The 19,040-nt window shown below is 43.8% G+C and overlaps 1 protein-coding gene across 1 annotated transcript in view; it reads right to left on the bottom strand.

Moving 5' to 3' along the window:
• The window catches only part of LOC137521696 (cytoplasmic phosphatidylinositol transfer protein 1-like), a 343,380-nt gene that overhangs the window by 67,211 nt on the left and 257,129 nt on the right, over window positions 1-19,040 (bottom strand). The window contains exon 4 of the mRNA XM_068241316.1: window positions 12,896-13,044. Within this exon, the coding sequence (XP_068097417.1) occupies window positions 12,896-13,044 (149 nt within the window). The remainder of the gene's footprint in view (window positions 1-12,895; window positions 13,045-19,040) is intronic.

Here is a 19,040-nt window from a genome sequence, read left to right as displayed (position 1 = left end):
GGACAACCGTGTCACTCGGCTGTCCCCTCCAGAGGCACAAAGGGGATCCACTGTCATAGGCGCCGATCACAGTCATTGGCTAGCGGGGGAGGGAGGGGTAATTATAAAATAAAAAATATAAGAATTTATCCTAAAAAAAATTAAACACGTCGCCAGGGATCAGACCCCACAAACACAAAGCGCTGTTGGTGGGAAGAAAAGGGTGGGGAATCACTTGTGCCTAGTTGTACGGCCCTGCAACGAGGCCTTAAAGCTGCAGTGGCCTAATTAGCAAAAAATGCCCTGGTCACTAGGGGGGGGTTTAAGCCCGTGGTCCTTAAAGTGAACCAGAGACGAAGCACCCTTGTGTATTTTACCATAGAAATCAGTGGGAACATTAGAGAAAACATTTACCATGCTCTCTGTTCCATCCTCACTGCTAAAAGTGTCTGTTATCTAGCTGAGATAAGAATCCCGGACTGAGCATTGATTCTGGCTTTGCTATAATGACTCAGCTATAATGATTCCTGAGCAAAGCCAGCAGGGGGCAGGCTTGGACTTGAAGACAGCAAAGAACACAGTCTCAGCTATAATTATTCTGTAGCAAAGCCAGACCGACTGCTTAGTCGGGATTCTTATCTTAGAGGTGATAACAGGCAAATTAAACAGAGAACAATGTAACAAAGAGCAGATTAGGTGTTTACTGTCATGTTCCCACTGATTTATAAGGTAAAATACATGAGGTTGCTTCATCTCTGGTTCTCTTTAAGTGGTTAATGAGTGTAGCCCATTAGAATTGAGCCTTCAGGCAACATTGAGGTACAGGAGCAGCGCACATACACAACCCACAGCTACCAAAGTAGATCATTTTGGGTACCGGCAGCGCTTTAGTGAAATGGGAGCCGCAAAGACAGCAATGTTAGTTGCAGATATCCGTGCAAAGAAGAAAGCTCTGCTCACCTTGTTAGCATTTTCACTTTGCCTTATTCCAACAGTTTCAATCTCTGGAATTACCGGAAATGTAGACGTGCTTCATACACATTCTAGAAAAAAACGAGGTCTCAGCCGAGAATCTAGCATGTGTAGAGGTTTCCCATGGCATCAGTTAGTGATCTGCTAAGCCAAATCTCTAAAGGATAGTGACAAGCAAGGGCATTGCGTTCGCACTCAACCACGGGGTGCCTCTCGCTCATGCCCAGTGTATGGCAGGAGTTGGATAGTCTCCCTAGGTGCAGCGATCAGGCATGATGTTAAGAGGTGCAGCGATCAGGCGTGATATTAAGCTGGGCAGCTCTGTATCCACTGTAGTGCAAAGATAAGAAAAGAAAATAGCGCTTTCAGCTATTGTGTAAATATGGCGTAGGGCCCTATCCAGGACAGGTCTCACCTCCTTAAGATGTGGCTGTGCTTGGATAACAGCCTGTAGCAGCGTTTGTCCCACTTAGTAGCCAGGGACCAGGCTCTCAGGCTGCAGCGATGGAGGTGGACGTGCTTCACCCTGGCAGCGGCGGTGATGGTATCCCCAGCGTGTACTCCAGGATTGCAAGGAGGCCCCAATGGAGAGCAGTATGCTGTACTCAGTGGTCACTAGCACACAAGAGTGTAGAAGTTGTAACACCTCAGGGAGCGATAGCTGCTGAATGAGAATGCTGCACTGCCGCTAGGTTGCTGGCAGCATACAGCTTATGCTATGGACAGCGCAGAATCATAGGTAAAGTAAATCGCTTTTATTCACAGACAATGTTTCACGGAGGTCCTCCTTCCGTTTCCTCAGATCTTGCTCATGCACATCATCCCTCTTCCTCTCTGCATTGAGCAGTACACAGGTTTCCACTATAGCTGCAAAGCGTGAGTGTGCAACGTTCACACACAGTAGTACTGCCCAAGTGATCGAGCAATGAAGGATGATCAACATTGAGTGCGTATACAAGACTTTACTGTAGGCAGACCCTTACTGTGCAGTTCTTTATCTCATCCTCTGTTTTTTATTAGCGCAGATCGGTTTGGGGTAACCTTCGGCACTGCGCTGGCTTCTGCCATTTACTTGTGACCTTGGTTGTTTGCATCTGTGATCTCCCTGCATTTATCTTCATGGTCGTGGAATAATTGCCACTTCTTGCAGCTTCAGATTTGGATGCGCTTGTGACCTCTCACTTCACAGCATTATCTGTGACTCTGTACTGGAGATTCTCAGAGAGCTGAGCTCTCCCTACAGAGGTTCAGGGAGATATTCTGCTTATTAACAGATACAGAAGTCACAGGGAAATAATAGGCCATTTGCATGTAGATACAGAATGGGGCTGTCACACAATTTACAAACAGCTCTTAGTTTTTTTGATGTTTATTGGAGAGACATATGCTGTGTAAAATCTGTGCCCAGCTCTTTAAAGAGAACCCGAGGTGGGTTTGTCAATTCATATTAGGACACAGAGGCACGTTCTGTATGCAATGACCAGTCTCTGTGTCCTTCCATTGCTCCTCCAGCCCCCCCCCCCCACCCCCTCTGCTGTTCCCCATTAAAAAAAAAGTGCCAAGCTAGCAACACACAGGGGGGGTAAAGGGCTCGAGGCCCAATGGAAGGACACAGAGGCAGGTCATTGTTTGCAGAACATGCTTCTGTGTCTAATATGATTTGACAAACCCACCACGGGTTCTCTTTAACCATACCTAATAATAGAGGTAAAAAAAAGGATAACAAGTCAGCACTACAATGTTCAAAGACTGATAGGACAGCTCTAACCCTAGATATGAAGCAGTGTGCTCTAGTTGCTATATCAAAGGATGCAGTTTACTTCAACAAACAAGAGCGTGCACAACTGGCTCTGCTGCTGGGTCAACATTTACTGCTTTTGCGCAAGTGACAAACAAATCTGATGTAGCTTAATACAGATTGTGTTCTATGGAATAAACCATACCAGGATATGGAGTCAGTCTGACAGTGGGTGGGGCAGGCATAAAATCCTGACGGCCGTTTCACGCCAAGCAGCGCTTCTACCTCCTCAAAGCGCCAGAGTTGCAGCCACTAGGACACGCTCTATAGGCGGCAGCAGTGTTAGGGAGTCTTACCCAAAGTCTACTGAATAGATGCTGGCTTATTGAAGAGGAAGAGCAGAGATTCGAACCTAGATCTTACTGTGATCAGTGAATAAAAAACAAAATAAGGGTTTGGTCCTTAAAGGGGAACTTCAGCCTAAACAAACATACTGTCATTAAGTTGCATTAGTTATGTTAATTAGAATAGATAGGTAATATAATCTCTTACCCACCCTGTTTTAAAAGAATAGGCAAATGTTTGTGATTCATGGGGGCTGCCATCTTTGTCATGGGGGAAGCCATCTTTTTGGTTGAAAGGAGGTGACAAGGAGCAGGAGACACAGTTCCAACTATCCTGTGTCCTGATAACCCCTCCTAACTGCACACGCTAGGCTTCAAATGTCAAATTCAAAATGTAAAAAAAAAAGAAATTGCACCAAAACAGCAGAACGAGAACAACAAAATCAGAAATCCCATCATGCTTTGCACAGCATCAGGGGAAAAAAAGCCCGGGCAGTTTTCTTCTGTGCAGCTAAAAATGAGGCTTGGATAAGAGAAACAAAGTTCTGATGCTGTGAAACTGTTAAAGAAACACCAGGCCTTTTCAGTGCTGCTGAGTCGATTTTTAGTCCGGAGGGTCACTTTAACCACTTAATGACATGCTGACAAACTTCCTGCTAGAGCCTATTAATGGCTCCAGGACGTTTTTACAAGTCAGACAGTGCTGCTGCCGCTGTGCTCGTGAAAATAGTGGGGAAAAAAAACCCAACGAAGAAAAAATACACCTTTGTTTCCAAATACTATATTGTCACCATACTTTGTACTAGGGACACAATTATACTCTTGTGATAACCAGGACAAATGGGCAGATAAAATGTGTGGGTTTTATGTACAGTAGCAGTGTTTATATTAAAACCACAAACACACGAAGTTATCCTGCGCTCCAGCCAAGAGGTCACACTGTCACAGATGGTTCCCCTTTAAAGTTTCCACACTGCAGCGCTCCAGATAGGGTGATTGGCAAAACAACTAAGAAAGAATAGAGCGCGCCATAGTGCATTAAACGTTTTCAGGGTATTTTATTGACACATAAAAGTTCTACTCACAAAGATAGGAGTTAAAATCGCATGTCAGCGGAATGCCAGCCGCTTCCCTCAGTGGTGGAGGATGACGCGCTGTGGCCAGCAGCGCGGATTCCGATGTCCTGGGCTCCGTTTCGCTGGGGAGTGGGCGTGGCTAGGTCAGTAAGCGCTGACATGCGATTTTAACTCCTATCTTTGTGAGTAGAACTTTTATGTGTCAATAAAATACCCTGAAAACGTTTAATGCACTATGGCGCGCTCTATTCTTTCTTAGTTTTTTATATTAAAACCATAGGGGATGAAATTGGAGAAAGTGTATTTTTTCATTTTTTTCCTTGTTTTCCCCTTTAAAATGCAAAGAAAATAAAGTAATTACTGAAAACAAATATCAACCCCAAAAAGCCCAATTGGTGGGGAAAAAAACAAGATATAGATCATTTCATTGTGATTAGTAGTGATTAAGCTATTGGCAAATGAAACGGATGAGCACGGAAAGGTGAAAATCGCTTTTGTCCGTTAGGGTAAAAACCGCCTTGGGGTGAAGTTGTTAAAGGGACCCTGAATGCAACATGAAAATTAAATAAGGACTTACCTGGGGCTTCCTTCAGCCCCCGCGGTCCCCTGGGAACCTCCTGGTCCCTTCCATGGTCCTGATTGCAGCAATTTTGGCTGAAGTCACCCTTGCGCGTCTTCAAGCTGGCCGGCATAAGAGTCCTGTGCATGCTCGGTTCAGTCTTAGAGAACCACGCATGTGCAGGACTTTTACATCAGCTGGCATGATGACTAGAACCGGGATCAGGACCATGGAAGGGACTAGGACGACGCAGAGGAACCTCGCGGTCTACTGGGGCTGGAGAAAGCCTCAGGTAATTCCAAATTTCACTTTTATGTTGCACTCGAGATCCCTTTAAAGGGGGATGAAACTCAGATTTCATCTATGGTCTAAACCAGGGGTTCCCAAACGTTTTGGGCCGAGGGCCGGGTCAACATACTTCAGACTGCTGGGGGGCCGGTGTATGCATAAAATTATGTAGAAGTCTGCGGGCCAGACAGTGAAGCATACCCAGAGGACAACCTGCAGACCAATTGGACAGCACTGTCACTGACCTGATGTGGAATTTGATTGGAAACCATCGAATTACTGCTTTCTGGCTTCCATGTGGATGGGGTGTGCCAGCACTGATATTCTATAAGCGGACCAATAATATATAAAGATGTAGTGTTAAAGGGACACTTAAGCCAGGAAAAAAAAAGGAGTTTTACTCACCTGGGGCTTCTACCAGCCCCTGCAGCAGTCCTGTGCCCTAACTAATCCCTCTGGTCCCCCGCTGGCAGCTAGTTTCATTTTGCCGACAGGCCCGACAGGACTGGCCACGCGTAGCTTTCTCCGCATTCCTGACTGTAATTAGCGCAATTGCGGGCCGCAACGCATACAAAAATACGCGTTGCCGCATATCTATGCATAGGTAAAGCGGCAACACGTATCTTTATACGCGTTGCAGTCTGCAATAGCGCTAATAACAGTCGGAAATGCAGAGAAAGCTATGTGTGGCCGGGCCTGTCGGCAAAATGAAGCTAGCTGGCAGCAGGGGACCAGAGGATTAGTGAGTGGCTGCGAGGGCACAGGACTGCTGCAGGGGGCTGGTAGAAGCCCCAGGTGAGTAAAACTTTTTTTCCTGGCTTAAGTGTCCCTTTAAAGGTACCTCATGGGTTAATACTCATTGCCCCAAACATTACCCAATTTGCGGTATCTATATACAACTAATTCGATCATAATGATGGTGTCTGGCAGAAATCAATGGCGTGACACAGCTGCCCGAGCAATTTCCGATGGTGAGTGTAGAAGCAGCTCACCTCTCCGCCGCGCGCCTCCTCTTCTTGTCATTGTCACTGGGGGCGCTAGTACCCTGAGACCCCATCTCATGTACTGATGTCACATGCATGATGAGACAGGGTCACAGGTACAGGCCAATAGGCACCAATGACTATCTACAATCGCAAACCTACCTACCATATTAAAGTGGCATTTCCCCTTTGTTCTAGATTATTTAAAGCATAAAATCTACTACTACTACTACAAAAAAAAAAAAAAAAAAAAAAAAAAAAAGAGTGTAGCAGAGCAGCATTCAGTGAAACACAATTTTTTTTTCTGCAGCAGAAAGCTCCTTGCTTCAGTGGGTGGCCGCATCCGAAGAGGTGATAACATTATCTTTTGTTTGCTTAATACAGGGCAGTGGAGGAGTGGTAGTGGCAGTGTGGTCCCGAGCCACTGATACTCATAAACCGTGCGCACCAGAAGGACCATCTAAATGTGCAAACACAGATATAGCAGCAGTGGGTCAGACAAACTAAACCTTTATTGTGGTTCACAGGTACAGACACAAGCCATGCAGTGGGGGTAGGGGGAGCCTGACAGCCCTTTTACTCGCTTCTTCAGAGGCTAAAGCATACAAAATGCTCCCTGCTATCAGACATCTGACAAAGGAATGTAAACATTAACAAAGTGTCAAAACTGAGCTGTACTGAGCTGAGAAGCAGAAAGAGCGGAGAAGTGATCAATAGATTTAAATAAATAAATACAGCAGCTATGCAATACATTGCAATAGCAGCTTTCAGAGCAGAAATTGTAATTTGTTAATTTGTGTAGACAGACAATATTACTTGTGCACAAAAGCAAATATGATAACCGTTGGGGTAATAAAAAGTAGGAAAGCACATTTTATTGAATGTTATATCAGAGTTTTATCTTACTTTAACTGCTCCAAAGAAATAAGACATTGTGCAATAATTCTACCCGGTAAATGAATGGAAAAATATGAGTGAGGAATTACCAGCTTCTGTCAGGCATGGCAGCCAGACAAAACAGATTTTTTTTTATGTTCCATTGAAAAAGGCAAGTGGAAGATTTTGTGTACTATATCTTGGCAAGCTGCATGTTTGCTAGGATTCTTCCAAAGTACCCAATGCCCCAGCATAAACAATTACAATCTGGGGACGGGTGGCTCTGTTCTTTGTGTAAGTCTGGAACATTCCTGCTCTTCGTATTTGTACTGGGTTTTGCGCGCCTCATCAGCTGGCATTAAAGATGACACGGTGTGGAGAAGAGCCAGAATAAGGAAGGGATTATACTGCTCTGCTTAATGCTACTTTATATGTCAAACTACTCCTACCATTCTATTCCCATTTAGTATGAAAGAAATGAAATAAATGATGCACACGATAAAAGGCATCGGCAAGCCTTTGAAAGGTAATGTGCCATTTTCCGCTCCTGGCACTCTTCACTTTTCCTCCCCTGCTTTGAAGTACGTAAGCCCTGCCTTGTATCCGTGTGCCCATCCAAGCAGCCAACCAGGGCCACACAAACTTGTCAGGGTAAAAGGACTGCACCTATTTTTTTGTTAGGGCTGTACTGCTTCTACCAAGACAACAAGTACTTACTTATCTCGTTTGAGATAAGTGTACTGCTTTTGACCTCAGCCAGCAGAACTTCTTGTGCTGTAAATTCTTGGAGTGCTTTCATGTGGCTTTCCTAGCAGAGGATATAGGAACTGAAAGCAGACATCCTCTATTGTCTCCCACTGCCCCCTAGTGAGAAGTAGCCATAAATACACATTACAGCAGTACTAATTAGTAGCAAGGAAATGTAACAAAGAAAGAAAGAAGAGCTAAAATAAAATTGGCCTGGAGCACTTGCAAGCCTCTAAATAAATTGGCTGCTAAAGGATTAAAGCCCCCACCACTTAGAATGGCGGTGTTCCAATTTTTTACCTTCCACCAATGCTGCAACCCTACATAATTCCAAAATTATCAACTCTGTATCACACACCAAAAGCTCCTCCCCCTCCTTTGTTATGGAGACTGTAACAGGCATGCCTCTTCTGTCGTCACTTAGGGTCAGTTCACATGCATGTGGTTTCAAAAACACAGCAAAATGCTGTTAAAAACTCAGATAAAAACTCATACAAAAAAAAAAAGCACATGTATATGCGATTTTAATGTATGCATTTATGCCTTAATATTTTGTAAACAGATCCTGCATTATGGAAGAGAACATCATTGTGGCTGAAAAACTGCAGCATATTGCGCTTTGAGGAGTTTTTGGAAACACCCATTGACTTGCATTTTTTTAAATGCATCCTTTTCTTGCATTTCTTAAATAATACATCCCCCCTCCCCCCTTTTTCTTTTAGCCAAATGCCTGTTAGTGGTTCTGGATTTATTATGGACAGTAGGAAGTTTTACAATGACGTGCACACTGCCCTGGACAGTGTGCTGTATGTCCAAATTCAGAGTCGTTCAAAAGTAAAAAAAAAAAAAAACATTTATCCGCACATATCAGTATGTCAAACACATTCCGAACTTTGCAAACATAATAGACACACAAATATTTGTCTGAACGGAACCTGGTTGTAAGTCAGGGAGGGACTGTTTTTGCATCCAGTCAATAATCCAGGACAGTTATACACAGTCCCTCATGCCCGACATGTTTTGTGACCAAACGGTCACTTCCTCGAAGGCTCAGTTTAGAACATACCATTAGCAAAATCCTCTGTATTATTAATGCAGTTTAAAAATGCATAAAAACCTTAATCCGTGCAGCTATACCAACCAGCTAATACGCATTATAATAAAAAATTAGATAGAGAGCTTTAATGACACGTGCTGGCTTATCCCGCTATCATTATACCTATGCATGCTTCCATGTCCTGCCATGTGTTGGTCTCCAAAAGCCTAATAAGCCAATACGCAACACACATAGGTACAATGATAAACATTTTTCCTGATGCATGCACAGTGCTTTTTAAAGTAGCATCTCTGGCCATTGCGCTGCTTGATAAGTGAGTGGGTGGACTACCATCTGAGTCGTGCAATGGCTGGCAATGTACAGGGAAACATACACGGTTCCCTCTTCATTTCAATGGTGACGTGTTTGGCTGCAGGCCAGCTAGGCAAAGCTCCAGGTATACAGAAACGTGTGATAGCTCTCACTTACTGTATACCGCTGCCAATCACCTGCTGTGTGTGAACTCAGCCATGCTACCGCATTGTGTAAACCCATAGCTTAGTGATCTAGGCTGTAGAACGTATCATTTATGTAGGACTCGTATACAGTATGTTAGTCTTTTAGACAAGACAAGACAAATAACATTTATATCGTGCTTTTCTCCTGGCGGACTCAAAGCGCCAGAGCAGAGAAGCAGCCACTAGGGCGCGCTCTATTGGCAGTAGCAGTGTAAGGGAGACTTGCCAAAGGTCTCCTACTAAATTAGTGCTGGCTTACTGAACAGGCAGAGCCGAGATTCGAACCCTGGTCTCCTGTGTCAGAGGCAGAGCCCTTAACCATTACACCATCAGCCAACTGAAGGTGGAATTGACCATTAAAGAATAATAAACATAATAGTGCTATACATTAGAATAGGAACATAATTTCTCCAACAGGCTGACCTAGATAGACTAACGGTATTCACAGATCCTACTGGAAGCACCTCCTCAGCCAACTATACTGCTATCCTTACGTGCCTCTGCGGTTTGGATTTGCAGTGCTTGAACTAAACAAACACTTAGGAAAATCATATTTCTTGATTGATACCATTTCAAGTGAACCTGAACTGAGTAAAAGGATTTAAAGGAAACCTGTAACAAACCCCCCTCCCCCCCGGGGGATACTTACCCTGGGAGGGGGAAGCCTAAAGATCCTAACAAGGTTCCCCCTGTCCTCCAGTGGTCCGGCAATCCAGCACTGTGACCCCCCGAACAGCAGCCAGGTAAATATTTACCTACCGGGATCTTGCACAGGCGCAGAAGTGGCTCTTCGTTTGGGTAAATCCTTTGCGTCTGTGCAGTAGAGCAGATCCGATCAGGCTCGGCTAGTTCTGCCTTAGCCCGCATGAACAGCCACTACTGCACCTGCGCAGGATTGCGGTAGGTATTTACCCTGCCTGTGCAATAGTAGTCAGGATTTGTCGAGCAAGTGGTGAGCCGGCGCTGGATTCCCCCAAGCTACAGAGAACGGGGAAGCCTCATTAGGATCCTGAGGCTTCCCCCTCCCGAGGTAAGTATCTCCTATTCACCTCAGAGGGGGAATTTTTTGTTACAGATCCTCTTTAAAATAAACACATGATGTAGCTGCAAATGAATATTACATACTTACCTCGCCATTAGTTCCTCTCAGAAGCTCACCATTTTCTTGTTCCAGTTTTTACAAAATTTTGTCAAAACTGAAATATATCAGTTGCTGCGAGTTTTAACTGAAAGGACAACTGATGTGCAAAGAATGTGCATGTTTCCCTATGGCTCAAGTGGGAGATATTACAGTTTAAGGCCTCTTGCACACTGCAAGCGATTCCGATTCAGATTCCGCTTTTTAATCAGTTTTTCCATCCGATTCAGATTCTGATTTGCAGTTTGCTCCCTGCACACTGCAAATCGGAATCTGAATCGGATGTAGAAACTGATTAAAAAGCGGAATCTGAATCGGAATCGCGTGCAGTGTGCAAGAGGCCTAACAGTGTGCTGACCAGGAAGCTGTTACAGGGTCATCGCCATTTTAAAGGGAGTCTAAAGCAATTTTTAAAATAAAAAACAGATACCTAAGGAGAGGGAAGGCTCAGAGTCCTATAGAGCCTTTCAGTTCTCCTTCCAGTGTCCGCGTTCCCCCGCAGGCTCCGCTGTTAGCGGTCCACGACTGTTCGGTCGTGGACTGCTCTCTTCTGGGTTGTAGGTTTTTTTTCTCCCTTTTGGTGATTCTTGTAAGGGCCAAGAATATGTCAGCACTATATAAATACTAAATAATAATAATAATAATGGAAACGTTTCCGTTAGTAATTCATCTCAACACTTTTTTTCTCTTGATCTTTGTTCCAGATTAAGCGGCAACTAGGAGTGTCTGCAAATGATTAAACGGACATCTGAAATTCCTATATTGCTCCAAATCCAAGTACCGTATTTTTCGGAATATAAGACGCTCTGGACTATAAGACGCACCTAGGTTTACAGGGCAAAAAGCAGGGAAAAAAAATACTAAACCTGGTGCATCTATAGTCCAAGGGTGTCTTGCAGATGTTCTCCCCCCAATTATTTTGTCCCCATGGGCATCCTTCTCCTGTCCTCCTTGCTGTGCACCTCCTGCCCCCCCTTGTGGCCTCCTCTTGCCCCCCCCTTGTGGCCTCCTCCTTTCACCATTGTGTCCTCCTTCTGTGCCCCCTTCTGGCCTACCCCTGCCCCCCTTGGTGTCCACCTCCTGTTTACCCTTGTGGCCTCAAGTCCCCCTTGTATACTCCTCTGTTTACCCTTGTGGCCTCATCCTGCCCCCCCATTGTTGCCTCATCCTGCCCCCTTTGTGGCTTCCTCCTGTTGCCATTGTGTCCGCCTCTTGTGGCCCCCTTGTGTCCTGCCCGTGTCCCTTTTTTGGCCTACCCCATCCCCCTTGGTGTTCCCCTCCAGTCTCCCCTTGTGGCCTCCTCAAGTCCCCTTTTGTGGCTTTCCCCGGGCACAGTTATCACTTACCTGACCTGATGCCCGTGGTCATCAGTAGCTGTTCCGGTCTCCTTTGTGTCCCTGGCGTCCGCTCCCCCCGCAAAGTAACTACCGGTAAGTGGTGGCAGCAGCTGCGGGCATCCCTCACCTCATCCTCGGAGCCCGCAAGATCAGCCGCACGTCTCTCTCTCTCTCTCTCCCTCAAGTGCTGGTCGCGTCGTGGGTCGCATCTGTAATGACGCGACCAGGAAGTACCGGCACTTGAGGGAAAGAGAGAGAGACGTGCGGCTGATCTCGCTGGCTCCGAGGATGAGGTGAAGGATGCCCGCAGCTGCTGCCACCACTTCCCGGTAGTTACTTTGCGGGGGGAGCGGACGCCAGGGACACAAAGGATACCGGAACAGCTGCTGATCACCGCGGGTTCCAAGGTTGAGGTGAAGTATGTTCACTACTGCTACCTCCACCGCCGCCTACTTTGCGGGGAAAGTGTGGACCACACACGCAGCAGTCACACTGGCTGCCTGCAGTGCCCGATGCTGATCGCATCATGCAGCTCTGCAAGCTGACAGGCTGCCAACGCTGCTGCCGCCGAGATCGACCAGTCACGCAGGTGACATTTTTGGGCAATTTTTTTTATTCTTTGGAATATAAGACACACTGACTTCCCCCCCCCCCCCCCCTCTTTTGGGGGAGAAAAGTGCGTCTTATATTCCGAAAAATACGGTACTTCCAATGCCTATAAAATGTAATGCTCACGGCAAAGTATAGTGATTTTCAGCTAGGATTGTACAAATTAGAACTGGAGGTCATTATGTTCACCAAACCACATACTTTGTTATGGTTGCAAATAAGCATAATGTGAATATAAAATAATTGCTGGTCACGAACTGAAATGGAAAGGCATTACAATTACATTAATATTAGAAAATGTTTTGTATGCAGTAATATTTGTAACTTTTTTTAAAATCAACTCCTCGCATTCACAAATACAGGCCTTCTCACATGCTTCACCCGTCCTCTTGAATGCCCTTCCACAGTACATTTGTCAATCTCCAACCTTTGAAATCTTTAAATGCTTCCTCAAAACTCACTTTTTTCTGACAAGCATACGCTCTACCTTAGACCATTCCCCCCTCACTAGAGGACCTAAACACACACTGCCTATATGTACATTGCATACTTCCTCACCTTTTGTTTCCCCCATTACTTTCTTACTCTGTACAGCGCCACGGAATATGTTGGCACTTTATAAATTAATAATAAGTAAATAAAAGTGGCGTTATACTTTAATAACATATGTATTCATTTTGCTATTGATATCTCACCTGTTCAGGTAGACCCTTTTCTCCGTATATTGCCCTTTGCCATGGTCGGGGTCGTCGTACGGCTCGTTGATGATCACTTCCACCCCTTCTCCATCTGAACTCTGCTCATGGCTGTGCTTGCTGATCATGTACAGTTGTCCAATTTTGTACTATAGACAAAGAAGAAAAGCGTGTCAACAGAATGTTTCCATACCCTGCCAGCCTGGCCTACGCCAGCAGTGCCACTCAAAACGGCATGCCTGATCTGACACGCATTACACTCCTGAGAGACAAAGCCTACCTTTTGAAAAACACGACAAAAAGTCATTAATTGGCATAGCCCGTAAATATATTCCCCAAATCCCATGAAAGAAGCTAATCTTGTTATGGGCTAATGGCATTCTTAAATGGGAAGGTATATCAGTAGTCTTAGAGAAAATAATAATAGGTTTGGTCAGTCAGGTCTTCTATTTCTTAAAGTGGTCTGAAAGTCAGCATTTCTACTTTGCTCTAAAATATTCCTCACAGCTTTAAAGCTACTATCTCAGAGTTTTTTTTTAGCAGATCATCACTGAAATGGTTAAACAAAGCTCTGTGTCCTGCTATTCAGCTTCAAATCCACATCCAAACTGGAGATAACAGTATCTTTGTTTACATTCCATGTTGATACATTTGTCTGTAACAAGTAAAAAACAAACACTTTCTATGAAGCTGTTTCTGCTTCAGGCACAAACAGAGCTCAGAACAACTCATTAGAAGATTTTAATATATCATAAAAAGCAGTTGGAACAAAATGCAATGGCAGCTTTCAGGGCAAGAAAAACTACACTTTGGAAACTTGTAATTTGTAGACAGACAAAATTACTTCTGCACAGAAGCAAATATGATAACTGTATGAATAATACAAAGTAGAAAAACACATTTTTATTGAATGTTATGTCAGATTTTCAAACCACTTTAAAATTATTTATTTTTATTAACAACAATTTTTTATTAACAACACATTAAAATATGTATACAGTACATATAGAAAAATATGTTGACACCACATAGGTTTAAATAAATATTGCACCAGTTAAATGTTGAATCGTCAATAATCATTAGTATCAAAAAGACACATTCACAGGTGATATTCTTACATTGGGATCAGACCTGTAAAAGTCGCCTATCTGACCCCAAGTGAACTTGATACCTTTATAGTTACAACATAGATTCAAGATTTGATTTTAATACTTGACGCGTTTCGTGAACAAAGCCAAGTAGAATTCACGTCTTCAGGAGCATGTTTCAACTCAAGCTTTATTTAGGCATAGTAAACAGATTTTGTGGCAGGCATATGGATGCGTGTATATGTATGTATGCATACTGTACAAACATACACAATTAAGTATTCAGAGGTCCAGTCAAAAATTAAACAGGAGCCATATCAATTATGCTGCTTGGTAAAGCCAGATAGAATTGGTAACCAGCTGAAGCTGCTAAGAAATGCAGCTCTGCAGCATAGCATGGGACTGGAAACCAGTGTATGTCTCACATGATCTGACATGCATTACCCTCCAACATGTTTTCATTTTCATTCTACTAGTACTCCGATGCTGGGTAACAAGTCAGAGCAGGTGGGAATGTAAGCTATGCCAACTTGCTAAGCGCTGCCTGGGTCACAAGCAGCACGTCACAGTGCAGAGGGAAAGCACTGCTACAAGCATTCCTGTCCAGACAGGCAGCATGCGTTTCTACAGACTCCAGCAGGACTGCGCAAGGCAAGCTTGCCCAGGATACAATTGTGTGAGAGTTCTAGTTAAGGGGTTCTTCTACCATATAATTACGTTTTTTTTCAGGAGAATGCTGCAGCAGTCCTAATCTACTGAACTGCGGGGAAAGAACTACAGAGATTTCTCGCCCACTGCTGCTCTTTCTTACTGAAACAAAAACTGTCACATATTGCTACGCTAATAATTTAACCCTGTCGTGAAGTGAGAGTTGTAAGCAGTATATAGAATTTTTTAAAGGGCAACTGATGTAAAAGGAATATGAAAGCGGATATGTTTATTTCCTCTTAAGCAATACCAGTTCCCTGGCGGCCCTGCTGATCTATTTGGCTGCAGCAGTGTCTGAATAACACCAGAAAGAAGCATGCAGCTAATCTTGTCAGATTATTTGACAATGTCAGAAACCTCTGGTCTGCTGCATGCTTGTTCATGCTGCCTGAGGGCAGTTTTTTGGGTAATTTGGAACTGTAGTAATATATAATTTCACTGAATATTCCTCTCAACCAGCTACTTCCTGCAGCACAGACTTCCAGAGTAGCATGCTGCAATCTACTCAGAGGCTTGTCTTTGTCACACCCCTTTTCAGTCTGAAAGGAGGTCTGTTTTCACTCCCACCTCCTTTTGCTCTGAAAAGTGGGTTGATGCTAAAGCCTTGTTCAAAAGCTAGACTGTTCTTGGCTGGAAATATAGCATGTGTACCATCAACACCCCTCTGTGCCTCGGCCATCAATCAGCTTGACGGACTGTCATGACCAAGCGCTGGCTGAGGGCATTATTCTCCTCACCCGCTCTACATTGAGTCCTGATCCTTTCCGACTGACCGTGGTCCTGTGTGTGTAGGACGCTTACAGTGTACCTCAGTACCTCAATATGAGCAAAACGGAGATTGTGGTATTTCCACCTTCGCTCTCTGTTCCACCTCCCATTGTCACAATCAATGTAGATAACACCCCAATAGCATCAACCCCCAAAGCTTGTTGCCTAGGGGTAACTCTGGACTCTGAGCTCTCCTTTAAACCACATATTAACACTTTAACTACCTCCTGCTACTTCCATCTCAAAAACATTTCCAGAATCCGTCCCTTCCTTTCACAAGAAGCAACCAAAATGCTTGTGCATGCCCTAATCATCTCCCGTCTTGACTACTGCAACACCCTACTCTGTGGTCTACCAAAAAGCAGACTGGCACCTCTCCAATCCCTACTAAACTCTGCGGCCCGTCTCATCCACCTCTCTTCTAGATCCTCTGAGGCAGCCCCTCTCTGCCAATCCCTCCATTGGCTACCAGTTGCCCAAAGGATGCAGTTTAAACTTCTCACACTTGCATACAAAGTTCTACACAAGCTATCGCCTCCATACATTTTCTCTTTAATCTCCAGATACCTCCCCGCCCGGACCCTCCGTTCCTCACAGGAGACCCTTTTGTCCTCCAGCCTAGTCACCTCCTCTCACTCTCGCATCCAAGACTTCTCACGGGCTGCCCCTCTCCTTTGGAACTCCCTCCCTCAGCCGGTTCGTCATGCCACGAGTCTGGAAACCTTCAAACGTACTCTGAAAACACACTTGTTCAGACAAGCCTATAATTTGCTATAGGCAGCACTGAAGGCACACTTGCTCACCCACTAATCCTTGTGTTTCCTTCCCTTTTGTTTCCTCCCCACTACCCTCTAGATTGTAAGCCCGCAAGGGCAGGGACCTCCTCCTAGTGTTTCTCATACTGCTGTTATTTTAACATATGTACATGTACCAACTACATATCAACTATGTATGTATCTATATTTATTCTATTCAATGTCATGACTGTACAGTGTCTTGTATTTCTTATGTATATTTGTTCCCCATTATTTGTTTGTATTATGTACAGCGCTACGGAAGATGCTGGCGCTATATAAATAAAAAAGATTATTATTATTATTATTATTATTATTAACAACCTCAGGGGACGTGACATAAAGAGAAATTAACGTGTATGTATAGTGCAAAACATTAAAAACAGACTGTTTTTCTTTTTTTATTTTGCTGCTTAAAATAGTTAATGTTTTTTTTGAAGTGACAGCTTCTATCTTGTTGGTACCCACCCAAGGTAGGTGAGAATAAACTGATGAAATAAACAATTGTATTTATCCTCCCACTCCTAAAAATGCCTTTTTTTCTTAGATATCCCATGGTTTTATTTTATATTAAAACATTTACAAAGTATATTGAATGTTTTATTGTTTTCGCTCAATGGCAGTCTATTAAGTGTCCCAGAGTTAAAATACATGAACCATCAACTTTTTTCCTATCTCTCCACTGCCCTCAGAAGTTTTATTCTGCCGGGAAAACTTTTATGGCTGTAATTTGCTTATCAGTGAAGTTTGCTATATTCCTGACAAGGTACCAACAAGACAGAAGCTGTCACTTGCAAGCCTGAAAATTAACTCTTTCCGACTGTAAAATAAAATTCAAAACAGCCTGGTTATTATTAATGTAATTGCACTGTACATACACATTTATCTCATGTCACATGTTGCCTCGGGTACACTTTACATGTAAAATGATCTGCAGATCTCACAATCTTCCTGAATTGTTTAAAGAAAAAGAATGTTCTATATCTGCTTGATAAAATTACACAAGGAGTCTGGCACCTCTATAAGCTATTCATGGGTCAAAATACAGGTCATTAACCCGCAAGCGGTTTTCACTCTGAAAACAAGACGGCTCAATTGTCAAAAAGAGAATTGGGACAAAGGAAAATATCAGCATTGCCTTTAGCAATCACTCAAATGTAGCGTTTGTTGTTTTCTAATTTAGCAAATGTTACCAAGAGCTGAACTTCCTCCATAACCTATGACTATGTTTGTGTGTTAAAGAGGAACTGCAGTGTAAAGAACGAATACAATTGCTTCTTTTCTAAAAAAATATTTATAGATGATTTAGCCAGTGTTTGCCCATTGTAAAATCATTCTTCTCCCCGATTTACATACTGACATTTATTTTGGGGGTTAATGTGGCGGCGATAAAAGTCAAGCCAGTCGCTCCTATGAAAGTCCGTACTGTATACGTATGTATCAAAAGCAGTCAAAAAGTAAGAACCAAGCTCAAGAATCTTGGCACTACTTTGCTTAGGCCTCTTTCACATTAGCAATGCGTGCAGGAGCCGTTCTCCTGCACGCGTTGAATAGGCTGCGGCGTGTCGTCGGGATGTTGTGGTGTGCCGCTGAGTAGTGGCAGTAGTAATTAACCCCGACAGGGAAACGCCGATTCCAGACGATAAAATGCTCCCAGGTGAGTCATACGCATGGAAACACAGCGTCGGGTGTGAAAGGTAAAATTAAAGTCTATGGACTTTAATTTGACCTTGGTCAAAGCAAAGTTTCGACTTTGCGTTGAAACCCTGAAAAAGGGCTGTAGTGTGAAAGAGCCCTTAGGCCTTGGAAATTCAATGACTTGCACTGCTGACAAGCTAGTATAAGTTATGGCTAGTATGACAGAGTTACTGTAAATTTAAGGTTGAAGCCCTGGTTCAGCCCCCATTTTGTAATGTATATAATAGTACGTTTGCATTAATAAGCAATACACAAAGTGCTGTACATCACACTTATGTACTTTTCAAAATTAGCATATTGAAAAATTGTAACAGCTTCCAGTAGCTCATTATCTATACATGTAATCCACAGTTCCAATAAGCAAAGAGTGGATGCAGTTGCTGTGCGTGCAAATAACTGACAAAGCTGTGTGGACACAGCAGCTGAGTCTATGCATAGCCCCGCCCCCACCCAAAGCAAGCCGCCTCCCACAAATCCAATGCCACTACCGTGTGTGTGTGTGTGTGTGTGTGTGTGTGTGTGTGTGTGTGTGAGGGGGGGGAGGCAGGCAAGGGGGGGTTGGGGAGTTGGTTTGGTGCATTGGGTGTTACCTGCCCCTGGTGACAACACTCACACTAAAGCTGGGTGGGGGGGGGGTTCTGTATAGAATCGCAAGTTTGTTAATTACACTAGAGTGAAGCCTCCTGCCCAATCACAGAGCTGATCATTTGACTCAGAAACCTACCCCCACTGATCGGACAGATTAACTATAGCCAGCAATACAAGTACAATTCAGCCGTTCCTGTCTGTTCAGTATGTAATAAAGCATTTAATCTTTCCCACACACTCCCTAGTGTGTATATAAAAGCCATGTGTACCCCTCATTACTCTGCCCTGTCTGCAATGGTAAACCATTTCTCACTGCTCTTTCATTAAACTTTTTTTTTTTTTTTTTTTTTAACAAACACACTAGAGGGTGTGGGAAAGGTAAACACTTTTTTACGCACATAGCAGGGGTGGATGGTGGGGAAACTAAACTAGCTGATGCTGAGTAAATCAACTCTTAGGCCACATACACACATCAGACTATAGTCTTTGGAAATTGAAAGA

The sequence above is a fragment of the Hyperolius riggenbachi genome, chromosome 6, assembly GCF_040937935.1.
Source record: "Hyperolius riggenbachi isolate aHypRig1 chromosome 6, aHypRig1.pri, whole genome shotgun sequence".
In the NCBI taxonomy this organism is placed as follows: domain Eukaryota; kingdom Metazoa; phylum Chordata; class Amphibia; order Anura; family Hyperoliidae; genus Hyperolius; species Hyperolius riggenbachi.
This window is presented reverse-complemented; position numbering and strand designations above follow the sequence as displayed.